General features: G+C 40.1%; 1 protein-coding gene across 1 annotated transcript in view; it reads left to right on the top strand.

Moving 5' to 3' along the window:
- LOC124805050 (centrosomal protein of 97 kDa) overlaps positions 1-14,363 on the top strand; it is a 195,190-nt gene extending 180,827 nt beyond the window's left edge. Inside the window, exon 15 of the mRNA XM_047265473.1 lies at positions 10,763-14,363. Within this exon, the coding sequence (XP_047121429.1) occupies positions 10,763-11,392 (630 nt within the window). The 3' untranslated portion in view covers positions 11,393-14,363. The remainder of the gene's footprint in view (positions 1-10,762) is intronic.
- The last annotated feature ends 584 nt before the right edge of the window (positions 14,364-14,947 follow it).

Here is a 14,947-nt window from a genome sequence, read left to right as displayed (position 1 = left end):
CTGTATCGTTGAGGCACGCAAGCCTCCCCACCAACGGCAAGGTCCATGGTTCATGGGGGTGGGGTGGGGGGCGGCATATATATATATATATATATATATACACCCCCCGCCATATGTGCTCAAAAAGCTTATGTTCAAAGGCTGTACAGTCGAGCATTGGTACACCAATTGGTACAACATTTGCCCTATGGGGTTGTGCATTATCATGAAGCAGCAGCACTCCTTGTTGCAGTTTTTCCCTACTTTTCCACAGCAGTAGTTTTCAACAGACACAGTGTCCCCATACACATTTTTCATTCTCTAATGTATGTCTTACTGGTGTGTCCTTTGGCAGCAGGAAAAGAATAACAGCGCATTGGTCCTGTTTGGACAGATTTGTTAATAACGTTGCCATAATTAACATTTCCACATTTACCGCACGCATGTCAGAAACACAAGAATGCCACACTACTTCCTCGCCTACGTGTTGCTGCGTATATACCCGCATCAGGGTTGTGCTACATTGCATATACTCTGCAGCAATACCCTCAAATGGAAACTTTTTTGATCCTCCATTGTCAAACAACTTCATAGCACGCTATATTGATAATTTTTACTTATGGACCGACTGACAGCAACTGAATGAAACACAATTTTAGTGCCAAAAAAAATATAAATAAATAAAATAAAATAAAAAATTATATAACACCAAAAAATACACACACGCACACACACGCACACACACACACACACACACACACACACACACACACATGCATACACGAACAGACCACAGATCCTCCAACAGTTACACTCATAAGTTTGGCAATAACATTCGATCTTTGGCAAAAACATTTGACAGTCGGCAACAGAAACCAAAACACTGCATTAAAACAAGCGTTCAGTGCATAGTGCTGTGGAATGTGGAAAAAACCGCAAATTGGCGTTCATAAGAAGAAGAACAACACTTAAAATGCAACAGGAGCGTAATATGTAAGAAATTGTCCACGCAACCTGTAAGTACAGTTCAAAACATTACTACTTAATAGGAAATACCAACCACCAGAACTGTTTATAACCTATAGGCACAATGACAAAAATGTAAAAAAATAGCTAACATATGTACATATTCCAGGCCACTGATGATGCCTTGCAGAAAATAAAGGCGAAACGCGTATGGCACTAAAATTGTGTTTAATTCAGTTGCTGTCAGACGGTCCATAAGTAAAAATTATCAATATACCGTAATATTACACGCAACTGAGGAAGACAGGACTATAAAAGTTGAAAACTTCATAGCACTTTGTCGGGACAAAATGTCACAGAATTATTACAGAGGGCAAGAAGGAATCAGGGCAACAGCCTACTGCCAATCAGCACTGCATGTTCTACAATGTAAGACCGTTGCAATGTTTTTTCAGGAAAAGGCGTAAGATCGTTGATTATTTCCAGAATGAATTTTCACTCTGCAACAGTGTGTGTGCTGAACTGAAATGTTATAACAGATTAAAACTGCCTTTCACACTAGGAATCATGCCTGGGACCTTTACCTTTCATGGGCAAGTGCTCATCAACTGAGCTATCTGAGCTAGACTGATGACCTGTCCTCACAGCTTTACTTTGGGCAGTACCTCTGCAGAGTTCCTGTCTGGCACACAGTTTTAATCTGCTAGGAGGTTTCACTTGATTGTTACTGTACTGAGAGAGAGAGAGAGAGAGAGAGAGAGAGAGAGAGAGAGAGAGAGAGAGAGAGAGAGAGAGAGAGATGAATGTATAAATTCAGTTGCGACTACCACCAATCAGGATTGAGTCTTCTGACATTATGCAGTGTGTTGTTACAGAAAGGACAGGGTGGTACTTCACCTCTTACATGTGGAAGTTGGAATCTGCATTGTCTAGAGCTTATTACATATCACCTGGTCATTACAGGATCCATTAAACTGTATTGTTGTACCTCATAGTGAGAAATGCAGATCTCCTTTGGTGACAACCATTTCCTGCCGGTGAAGAGGAAATTAAAAGACAATGTGTAAAACGTGTTTGTTGCACAACATAAGTTATTAGTGCTCACTTAAGTTCTCAACCAATGTCACCTCCTCACAAACTGTGGTGTCATAATCCCATAGCCTGTAATACTGTAAGGATGTGTATTTTGATTATTGTGTATAATACTGTCCATTGCCTAAAGTTTAGTTTACAGTGTTTAAAATCATGTTTGTTGCAAAAACATAAATGAAGAGTGCACTGTTCAACAGTTTTACAGCCAATGTCAAGCCCTCACAAACTTAAGCATTATATCCATTTAACCTGTAATATTGCTAAAAAGAAAGATGATGAAACTTACCAAACAAAAGCGCTGGCAGGTCGATAGACACACAAACAAACACAAACATACACACAAAATTCTAGCTTTCTCAACCTATGGTTGCCTCGTCAGGAAAGAGGGAAGGAGAAGGAAAGACAAAAGGATATGGGTTTTAAGGGAGAGGGTAAGGAGTCATTCCAATCCCGGGAGCGGAAAGACTTACCTTAGGGGGAAAAAAGGACAGGTATACACTCGCACACACACACACATATCCATCCACACATACACAGACACAAGCAGACATTTGTACAGGCAAAGAGTTTGGGCAGAGATGTCAGTCGGGGCGGATGTACAGAGGCAGAGATGAAGTTGAAAGACAGGTGAGGTATGAGCGGCGGCAAATTGAAATTAGAAATTAGCGGAGATTGAGGCCTGGCGGATAGCGAGAAGAAAGGATATGCTGAAGGGCAAGTTCCCATCTCCGGAGTTCTGACAGGTTGGTGTTAGTGGGAAGTATCCAGATAACCCGGACGGTGTAACACTGTGCCAAGATGTGCTGGCCGTGCACCAAGGCATGTTTAGCCACAGGGTGATCCTCATTACCAACAAACACTGTCTGCCTGTGTCCATTCATGCGAATGGACAGTTTGTTGCTGGTCATTCCCACATAGAACGCTTCACAGTGTAGGCAGGTCAGTTGGTAAATCACGTGGGTGCTTTCACACGTGGCTCTGCCTTTGATCGTGTACACCTTCCGGGTTACAGGACTGGAATAGGTGGTGGTGGGAGGGTGCATGGGACAGGTTTTACACCGGGGGCGGTTACAGGGGTAGGAGCCAGAGGGTAGGGAAGGTGGTTTGGGGATTTCATAGGGATGAACTAAGAGGTTGCGAAGGTTAGGTGGACGGCGGAAAGACACTCTTGGTGGAGTGGGGAGGATTTCATGAAGGATGGATCTCATTTCAGGGCAGGATTTGAGGAAGTCGTATCCCTGCTGGAGAGCCACATTCAGAATCTGATCCAGTCCCGGAAAGTATCCTGTCACAAGTGGGGCACTTTTGGGGTTCTTCTGTGGAAGGTTCCGGGTTTGAGGAGATGAGGATGTGGCTCTGGTTATTTGCTTCTGTACCAGGTCGGGAGGGTAGTTACGGGATGCAAAAGCTGTTTTCAGGTTGAAAAACAGCTTTTGCATCCCGTAACTACCCTCCCGACCTGGTACAGAAGCAAATAACCAGAGCCACATCCTCATCTCCTCAAACCTGGAACCTTCCACAGAAGAACCCCAAAAGTGCCCCACTTGTGACAGGATACTTTCCGGGACTGGATCAGATTCTGAATGTGGCTCTCCAGCAGGGATACGACTTCCTCAAATCCTGCCCTGAAATGAGATCCATCCTTCATGAAATCCTCCCCACTCCACCAAGAGTGTCTTTCCGCCGTCCACCTAACCTTCGCAACCTCTTAGTTCATCCCTATGAAATCCCCAAACCACCTTCCCTACCCTCTGGCTCCTACCCCTGTAACCGCCCCCGGTGGAAAACCTGTCCCATGCACCCTCCCACCACCACCTATTCCAGTCCTGTAACCCGGAAGGTGTACACGATCAAAGGCAGAGCCACGTGTGAAAGCACCCACGTGATTTACCAACTGACCTGCCTACACTGTGAAGCGTTCTATGTGGGAATGACCAGCAACAAACTGTCCATTCGCATGAATGGACACAGGCAGACAGTGTTTGTTGGTAATGAGGATCACCCTGTGGCTAAACATGCCTTGGTGCACGGCCAGCACATCTTGGCACAGTGTTACACCGTCCGGGTTATCTGGATACTTCCCACTAACACCAACCTGTCAGAACTCCGGAGATGGGAACTTGCCCTTCAGCATATCCTTTCTTCTTGCTATCCGCCAGGCCTCAATCTCCGCTAATTTCTAATTTCAATTTGCCGCCGCTCATACCTCACCTGTCTTTCAACTTCATCTCTGCCTCTGTACATCCGCCCCGACTGACATCTCTGCCCAAACTCTTTGCCTGTACAAATGTCTGCTTGTGTCTGTGTATGTGTGGATGGATATGTGTGTGTGTGTGCGAGTGTATACCTGTCCTTTTTTCCCCCTAAGGTAAGTCTTTCCGCTCCCGGGATTGGAATGACTCCTTACCCTCTCCCTTAAAACCCATATCCTTTTGTCTTTCCTTCTCCTTCCCTCTTTCCTGACGAGGCAACCATAGGTTGAGAAAGCTAGAATTTTGTGTGTATGTTTGTGTTTGTTTGTGTGTCTATCGACCTGCCAGCGCTTTTGTTTGGTAAGTTTCATCATCTTTCTTTTTAGATATATTTTTCCCACGTGGAATGTTTCCCTCTATTATATTCATAACCTGTAATATTGTTTAGATTAATTATTAATTGTGCTTAATAATGTCCATTGTGTAAAGTGTAATTTCAACTTTAAGAAACAAGTTTGATGCACAGTATTGTATGCAGGTGGACTGTGCCTTTACTTATAATATTTGGTTACTTAAGAACCATTGCCCCTTTCAGACGCTAGTCATTATTTCCTGAATGGCCTAATAAGCCAAAACCTAGTCCTTACATTTCAGCTAGTCTTTGAAGTTTATTTTGTTATCTATTAAATTCTTTATATCACTGGGTAGCTAGGCAAAGATTTTATGACTAAATATCTCACTCCTTTCTGTGACACAGCAAAGTGAAGGTCAGTGTAAACCCTTTCTCCTTCTGGTGTCATGTTTATCATTGTTACTATTGTTGTCATTCTGTGATTGATTGCTGACAACCTTCAAAGGAGAGAAAATGTACTATGGGGCTGTTGCCAGTATCACGGTTGTTTTAAGAACTGTCTACAAGAGGTTCTAGAATGGACAACACACATTATACTTGTTTATTGACTGAAGAGATTCCCACCGGAAGACGACCTCTTGGACGCCCACGCATGAGATACTTGGACAATATTCAAGACGATCTCAGAAAACTAGGACATGACAGACAGTGGCAAATTACTTGTAAAGACAGAGCAAAGTGGCTCAACATTGTCCATTCTGCAGCAAAAAGCCTTCATGGATTGTAATGCTTAATAATAATAATAATAATTGATGTACCCTAATGTGTTATTTCTAATGAAGTGCTGAACCTTGTGCAGTATTGAAATGGATGTATATTGTTTCATCTAAATTCAGTTACAATCCACTTGCAAAATCATTTACAGATTTTTCAAGTATTGAAGTTAGGCTTGATTATAGTACTTGTATCTGTGACAAAGAGAACTATTTCTGCTTCTTAGATATGTCATGGAAGATCATTCACACATAACAGGAACAAGAGCAGACCAGAAGTTGATCCCTGTGGTACACCTATAAAGATTTTTTCCCCCCATTCTGGAAATTTTGTTTCATTGGTTGCACTTCTCAAGTTTCTGTATGCATTCTTTCAGTTAAATTGGATGAGAAACAATTAATGAGATATGTGATGCCACATTTGAGGTTCTCCAAGAGTACTGTGAACTGCACAATCAGATGCTTTTGACAAGTAATAGAAAATGCCAGTTGGTGGTATTTAGTCATTCAGATTTTGTAGAATCTAATTTGTGAATTTAAAAATAATGTTCTGTAGAGAGGGAGAGGGAGAGGGAGAGGGAGAGAGAGAGAGAGAGAGAGAGAGAGAGAGAGAGAGAGGCCCCTTTGCAATGCAAATTGAGGCTGGATACGTTTTGAGAGTGGTGTGTTGTTATCCCTGCATACATAATAGTGTCCAGCAGCTTTGAGGAGGTGATAGGTAGTGAAACTGGTTGGTAGTTAGTAATGTGTTTTACAGCCTTCCTTGTAAAGGGGTCTTGACAGTTGCTAATTTCAATATGCCTGGATGCATCCCCTCTGATAATGACATGCCACAGAATTTTAATGCTCATTTTAAGTCCCATAGACTTCATGGTTTTGAGGGAGTTACTTATATTAATTTCTTTGACAGCGTATGGAGTAATTGAAATTTGCCTTTATGTCCGAGGCATTGCTTCTTGCATATATTCTGCTTCTTTATGCCTTGAAACGCCAGTACCAATTTTCTGAACTAATTCTAGGAAGTGATTATTAAATGCATTGGCTACCAGGTGGCTACAATTTATTATTTGGCTGTTTTGTTTAGTTTCCAAGTTGTTCCTTTTATCATACTCTTCCTGGAAGTTAATATTTAAATTTCCATATACCATAATTTCCTTTATTGTGTCTGACTGGTGTCATAATTAAGACGCAAAGCTTTTTAAGAATATGTGAAATTTTCCCAGTGGGAATCTGTATAATGTAACAATTATAAATGATTTTTCTGGTAGCAGTAATTCACAAACACAGGCTTCCAATTGTTGATATAGGCAGAAACTACTAGTATCAATAGATTTGAACTTAATTTCATTTTGTATGGTCAAGATGACGCAGAAGATCACATTGTGTTCTTGACAGCCTCAGATGTGTTTTACAGTTGACAAGGTTTAAAAATAAATGCACTTTATGCTTAACTTCTGACACAGGCAACAAAACCTTGTAACAGGTCCTAGCGGAAGGGCTGGGGAAAACCATTGGATATCATTTGTTACTAAGTACTCTTTGAAACTATTAATTTACATTGAAAGTCATGTCGAGGCACAGCATAACCTGAAAATTACAATGAAGTAATAGAACAGCCCCTCCCATCAGATCAGGGCACAAACTCACAGACGACACAACAGACTCTAGGCATAGACATCGGGACCCAGCCCCCTACTGATAAGAAGCCAAGGCAGGATAGGTAGTGCACTGCAACATATACAGCAAATTTCTGGTTAAATTATACTAAAGCCTTTGCCCCGGCTCTAAGGAAATCCAAAAACTAAGACAAAGTTAAAATAAAAGTGCACTGAATGTTAACTCCCCTCGTGACGCTAGTTAACTTTAACAGGGTCAGGTAAGATACAAAATTAAAGCCGAAATTGCTACTGGCCAATGATCAAATTAGTAATATCTTAAAGGTAGAACCAATATCATCACACTCTTAATAAATGCAGAAGCAGCCTTCAAACTAACATTCACAACCCAAGATATACCAATGACCAATTATTAGCATCACAGTCAAATCAGATGTTCTTAGGAACTTCTGTTGTTATCATGAAATTGTGTTTGGCACAGTTTATGTATAATTTAATAGAGGTAAGCATCATTTAAGCATTGTATAAAAAAAATTCTCGTATTCTTTGTAAAGGTTGTTATGAATCTAAGCAGAAAGAAAAAACTTTGTGACTGCAAAAAACAAGTTAATGCTACTAAACAAAGCTAACGTCTTTTATAAAGGCCAACATTGTGACAAGATGTGACTTAGAATTAGGCACTGGCCTCAAGGTCTTAAAATTAAATCATGAAAACAACTGTTTGCATATTACTTAAAATTGGTCACCCAAAATTGTTTAAAACATTTACTCTAAACACAAGTAAATATCCCAATGGGAGAGAGAGTTGAACATATGCCAAAAACCATTTCAAAATCACATTAAATGAAAATGGGGGAGTGTAGCACAACAAAAAATTGAGAAAGCAAACAGAAGGCCAGAACCAAGCTGCTTCAAACACAACAAACAGCAGCAATGAAGACAAGTCACTAGGGAACATACAAATGACACTCACCACACACGGAACCCAAAGAAGACATTGACCCAGTGCCCTGCAGAATCCTGTGGTAAAGGCGTTCCGTTTGTCTAGTGCAGAAGGGGTCACAACTGGTGGGCTGTGCCAAATTGCTTCAAACTCCCTAGGAGGAACTCGGGTACTGCGTGAACAAATACAGCCAGGACAGGATTAGGCTGGCCCAGCATGGTACATCAATAGCCACATAGCCCTGCATGAAGAATACCGACCAATCACTATCATCAGACCAGAAAAATGGTGTGCAGGCAATGCTGCCCTATTGCTCTCCGGGATGTCCCTATGTTCCATTGGATCTACCATCCACCACAACTGCTCAGTTCCGACTGCCCCCTTCCTTTTCACGCAGCCCACTTCCTTTCTTTCACCAGAGAGAACACCAAAGACCCTCTAACTGGCAAAGACAATTCTGAACTTGCCGGGTGCGAACTATTGAGTTCAGTGCATTGCTCATCTTCTAAGTCTTTATGTTATACTTGTAATATTTGAGATAAGCCCCACAATTTTTTTTGTAGAATGTAATGGTAGTTCCAAACAAGGGCACTGTGTTGGCTCTTCAAAAATGTTTGCTAAGTGTGCCACCAGTATTCCCCTTCCTAAGGAATTTCCTGTATATAACCGTGCCTGACAAACACAGTTGATTGTCACTGTAACTTCATATATGAACACCATCATTGGTGGTTTTGTAAAATATTAAGAATTGCAGTTGCCCTTGACGAATAGTACATCAGCAGAGTGCAAGGGTTTTGTTTGTGTTTAGTGTTGTTGCAAGCCCTGGTAAGATATATAAGGGCATGAATAGCTTCAAATGTTGAATGATCACTGCGAAGGGCACAGTGTTTCTGCATACTCCTGTGAGACAGCATTATCAGCACCTGACAATTTGAAAGAGGCCTCATTGTGGGTACCAGTTGGCCAGTCGGTTAAGTTGTGTAATTTACAGATTGTGGGGCATTTGGAAGTAACAGTGGCTTGATGTTGGACTGCACAGGAACATCAGGGCTGTCATACTTATACAATTTTCCAGTTGACTACTTCTATCACAAGGGCAGATCGCCGTATTGTGCACCATCCATCTGAGAACAAGTAATGAATTCCCTGCAACATTCCATGTCATTCCGCACCATTTGTCAGGGACTAACAGCAGCCAGACTTGTGAATCACCACTCCATGCATAGCATGCTGTTAACGCTTAACACAGACAGTTGCGTTTCAAGTGATTTCATGACAGCATAGACTGCTGATAACTGGATCACAGCTATACAGCTCCAAAGATTTGCTTGCAGCTAAGACACCTGATCATGAAAGCCTTCATTGTGTGTGTCGCATTGTGTTCAGTGATGGATTGCAGTTCTGCTACCTAGATGATCATCTGCAGGTGTGGAGACAACGTGGGGAGAGTTCACAGTCCTCCAATGTTTTGTAGAGGTACAGTGGTGTTACTCCTGGCATCATGCTGTGAGGAGCAGTTGACTGGTAGCAATTGACAGAACTCTGACAGCACAGCAGTACATCACAGAAATCCTGCATTCTCATGTTCCCTTTCATGTGACAGGATCGTAATGCCATTTTTCAATGGGAAAATGCTTGTGAACACATGGCACACTCCTTTTTGAAATGTCTGTGTGATGTTGAGGTATTCCTTTGGGCAGCAAGATCTGTTTCTGACGGAACATGTGTTGGACCACCTTAGGTGTCAACTGTATCCCAGTGCCAGTATCTAGGATGTGAAGGACCAGTTGAAACAGTTGTAGGCCAGCTTGCCTCCCAGGATTATAGTGACTATGCCCTTCCCAACTGAATCGGTGCACACACATTCAGGCTAAAGGGATTGCAGTGTCATACAGATAAATAGGCTCATACTGCCGAGTTCTGTGGAAATTTCCCTCAATGTGTAATCACTGGAAAAACATCACATAACCTCTTAGTCTGTGAAGTTACATTTCTGTTTTCTCCTTCCCTTCTGGGTGTTTCCCTTTTGTCAGACAATGTATGTAGTCATGGGGGCGATGGAGCAAATAGACATCGCAGAAATAAAAATTTTCTGCATTAAAAACATCACAACAAATGTATTCAGCTGAAAAATTACCAAAAGTATACAGAATACACTTCTGCTAGGTACCCAGTGCACACATACAGCTCTAGGAGAATGTGCAAGCAGATATGGTAGCCAGGTAATAAAAGTACAGTGGGAACACCCCTGCAGAGTATCGTCTCGTGCGGGAGGAGTTGTGGCAGACAGTGAGGGATAAGAAGCCGCAATCAATTAAGCTATTTGTCTGGTAGTGGCGTACGTCATACTAGTCACTGTGATGGGACAAAATTATTCAGAACCCCCTTCAAATTTGGCTCTATTGTAGCTTCATATGCTGGCAGGACGACTGACAAATATATTTTGGGTTTTAGTGTGTTGCAAAATGACTTATTCTTTTTTAATCCAGTGATCAGCCGGCCAAATTTTAAATCACTTTAAAACACATAAAAATGAGCTTTAGTGATGGAAGAGAAATATTGAATCACTGAAAACTTCTGTACTCAATTCCAACAGATAAAGAAAGATATTTGCCAAAAGAGAATATTTAATCTGGAGCAGAAACACATTCCTCCCTTAACATATTCATTTCCATAAAGAAACTCATAAAAATGGATCATATTGCATAACTGGCATCTTAATGAACAGTTCTTGGTTATTAAAAACAAGTTCACATTACCATCTTGATTTGTCTCTGGTAAATGAATTCTGGATATTCTTGTTATAAAGAAGAAATATTATATGAGTAATATATGTTTGCATGTTACAGGTGGAGCAGCTGCAGGGCTCGATGCAGAGCATGATGCAACGCATGTCCCTCCTTTGTGCTTCTCAGCAGCCGAGGCGGGTCCTCTCAGCTGACACTGCCGGTACACAGACTGACATTGTAGCCGTGCATACACCACAGACAGACAGTGTTCCCGGTTTCCCATATGGTCGACCACACCGCCCTTCATCACTGCCTATATCACGACCATCCCAGAGTCCTCGTGATCTTGATCAGCAACAATCGGTACAACAGTTCGCCAATAGTTTGGTGGATGGCGTTCTGAGAACAGTTGCAGAACAGGGTAGTGACACAGCTGCTGGAAGCTGTGCCTCACTGCCGGAGGATGAAGTTGCACCTACTCTTCCAGAGTGCTTGCCACCAGGAGATAATGTTTTTGCCAATGGGGAACCAGAAAAATTGGCTGTATGTTCAGAGACAGAGGACAGTGTACATATTTCACAGAAGAAGACAGAAGTTACAGTTGAGAGTGGCTGTTCTGCACCAGAGCACGATGAAGGATTACTGGTGGCATCCCAATATTCCAATCCAACCCATGAAAGTGTTGGTAACATTTGTGTTAAAGCAAACACAGATGCTGCACCTGTAGTTGAGAATGGGCCAGTTGCATAGTAGAATGCCAGTCATATTGGAGCTTTTACGGTTGAGCTTTAATTTGGTTTGTTGCTGAGACTGCTGAAGACATTTTACTAAAGCATATTTCTTGGCTTGCTCCTAATACAGATTGTACAAATCTTATGAATAACTACCCATAGTTATTTTCATGTTGACTGATTTCAATTTTATTTGCCAGTGTTTTACTGTTTGAGCTTAATTTTGTAAGCAATTTTAGCAGTTCATTTCATCTTTCTGTGATACATATAAATTATGTCCAAGAGAAATATGTATAAGTTGTTCTTTTTACTTGTTGTAAAAAGTATTCAGCTTGTTGTTGCCTCATGTTTGGAGTCTATCCACTAGTTATAAATTTAATATTTGAATCTCAACTATTCTTTCTAAACTTTCTCCCACTATAAGTGTACCATTCAATGGAACCCAAAATTGCATTTTTTCCAGCTTATAAATATGGAAATGTTTCCTTACATTAGTGAGGTTTTGTACTGAACTCTCAAACAGATGACTTTTTAAATAAGTCAGATTCTGTGTAATCAGTCACTGCCATTGATTGCAAGATTGCAAGTTCTACAGGATTTGTAGTTCTAAGTAGGTCAAATAAAATTACAGTTTTCTTGCTTGAGCAATTTGTGTGTGAAAGTTTTGTGTAATTACCCAGTAGTCATAATTTTCTAACAATCTTAGGTTGTGAGTTTTTGCTTCCAAGATTTATGTTTATTATAATTGAATCAAGTATTTATATGTAGAAGCACAAATTGTCTGAACCTGTCAGTGGCCTTGTAGTCATTGCTTCAATGCACAAAAACGTCCAGCTCTGTCAGAGTAATGTTAATATGCACATTGAGTACTTGCTGAGAAAATAGCCAGGTAGTTAGTCTTCAAGCACGAACTGCTCATAACACTTAAATGCTCATTACCATTTTATCTCTCAATTTATGTATAAGTTACCAGTGCTTTGCACGCAGGACTGTGAAGTATCAAAGCTCTTGCCTACCTCACACGTGACTAAATGAAACAAAAATGCAATGACTTTTCAAAAGATTGTATTATACAACTTTTTACAAAATCAAAAATTGTCTTGCTCAGCGTAATGTAGTTGAGCTCTTCTGCTCTAATAGCAATGCTGTCTAACTTTGTATAATTTTATGTGGAATGGGGAGCAGGTTATAGTAATGTCATGCTGAAATTGATTTTCTTTCCCGGTTTCCTATTGAACAAAATGTTAGACTGCCACTGATGTTAGTATAGTGGACAGTGTTTCATTTATCTGTTATATAATTTGTGAACTTCTGTGGTGATGGAATTGTGTGCTGTCCACTGCAGTATGTTTTCTAATATATTGTCATGTGGCTACTTCTCTACAGATAAGGATTGACAGAGAACTAATTTTCTCAAATATCAGTGTGTGTTAGTTAGGGGCCAATCTTCTGTGTAAAATTTTGGTGCTTATTGCAGACACTCAGTTCTGTTTCTATGGAATTTTCTTAGCAGAGATTAAGGTCAACTGTCAAAGGAGAAATTTAGCATGGGGCGAAATAATTTTCTAAACAGCAAAATATCTTTCAAAGGACGTGTGTGTATCACAAAGTATTAAGTACAAGCAACATTCACATCCTTGTTTTCCCATTGATCTATGTGTTTACTATTAGTTATTTAGGAATTTATAATAAGTAGAGATCTATATGCTATGATTTGCCAAATGTAAACTAAAATACCATTGCAGTTGTATAAATGACACTGGTCCTACTTTATAGATTCATTTTGTAATAGTCTCCAAACATCTTGTTCAGTTAAAGGATATTACATAGGAGAAGCAAATAAATTTGTTAGAGACATTTCAGCAACCAGCAGAGGAATTATGTATGCGATGGCTGTTACCAGTAGCTTTTCTACTGCAAAAGGAAATACTCATGTTTTACCCAAAATTAAGGTGTTTTAGATTACTCATATAACTGAAACTTTAATTTGTGATCACCCTGTTTCTTCTTTGATGTCTTTTATATTAACCTAAGTGATTATTTCAGTATAATTACGGAGAAGGTTTCAGACCTCAAGGAGGCATTTGAAACGACCTTGTAATACAGGTATTTCGTTTGCTGAAATACTCTACAAAAATTTTCTAGTCAATGTATAACAGTACAAAGTGAAATCTGGAGAACTAAAAGTAATTTTTTGGTAAAATAAATGCACAATTAAGATATAACAGATGTTTCCACACTACTATGTTTAAAAAAAATGCCAGGTCAGTATATTTGTAACAATGTAGTAATTGACAACTCTGGTTATCATTCATGTGAAGCAAAAAAAAAAGCAACATCTTATTTTCTCAGGAGAAAATTTTGTAAGATCTGAGGATTATAAAACAATATTTAATATGTTTCAAATCCAGTTTTGGCAAATATGCCATTGTTTCCTTCTGTATTCAATGTATATTAAATATTACAACTTTATTTTTACAACTTATTTCTTTTAAAACTGTTCTCTATCAGCATGTTGTTCATATTAGCTGAATTTTGTTACTGGCATTGTATCACCATCAGTATTAGATTACTGTAAAATCTTTATGGTACTTATAAAACAAATCTATGATGACATTTTCCTCTAGTAATATTTGTACATTTGATGTTGAAAGCTTTCTTTCATTTGTCAAAGAGATCTAAAATTTTATAAAATAATCTCCTTTATGTAAAACAAAACGGTGATTTAAAAAGCCTTGAAGAGTAACAGTGTAGCAACTGATAAATAAGTTTTTATTGACCATTTTCTTTATTGGTGCATCAGTTTTTGTTGGATGCATGTTAGTTAAGCAGTATAATCAGAAGAATCGTAATATAAATGAAAGTAGTAAATTTAAAGACACTATATAGCTGAAGCATTGTGTGTTTGATGATGGACACATAAGAAAGACATTGATAAACTTTGGACACATAAGAAAGACATTGGTAAACTTTTTGATGAATATTCAATAGCTAGAGTATCGGGTAGTTAAAAAAAAAAAAAAACACACACGCACACACACACACACACACACACACACACACACACACACACACACGCGCGCGCGCGCACGGTAGTTCAACCCCCCCCCCCCCCCCACACACACACACACACACACACACACACACACACACACACACACACACACACACACGGCTGGCTGCCGCATTGTCCTGGTCAACTGCATTTTGTTGGCAGTATAGCTGGAAGTATGTATCAAGTGGAATTGGGGAGCGAAGAAAGAAAGTTGAGAGGGGTAAGGACACAGTTGAAGAGAACTGGCTCACAGCTGTGAGCAAGAGGCAGCAAACACAATAGATAGGAATGTAACTAGGTGAGCTTGCTTTGGCGCAGGAAGAGGGAGTTGTGTAAAGTAGAATGACAAGGAGGAGTAAAGTAGAATGACAGGGAGGAGAGGCTGGGGGAAGGGGGATGGATGTATAGCAGAGGAAGATGGAGACTGCAGAGGAGGGTGTAAGTTTAGAGTAAGTTGTGAGCATGGAGACAAGGACAGAGATAGGTTCAGAATGAGGGTGTGTGGAGATCGAGAGAAGG

This window comes from Schistocerca piceifrons, chromosome 7, assembly GCF_021461385.2.
Source record: "Schistocerca piceifrons isolate TAMUIC-IGC-003096 chromosome 7, iqSchPice1.1, whole genome shotgun sequence".
NCBI lineage: Eukaryota > Metazoa > Arthropoda > Insecta > Orthoptera > Acrididae > Schistocerca > Schistocerca piceifrons.
This window is presented reverse-complemented; position numbering and strand designations above follow the sequence as displayed.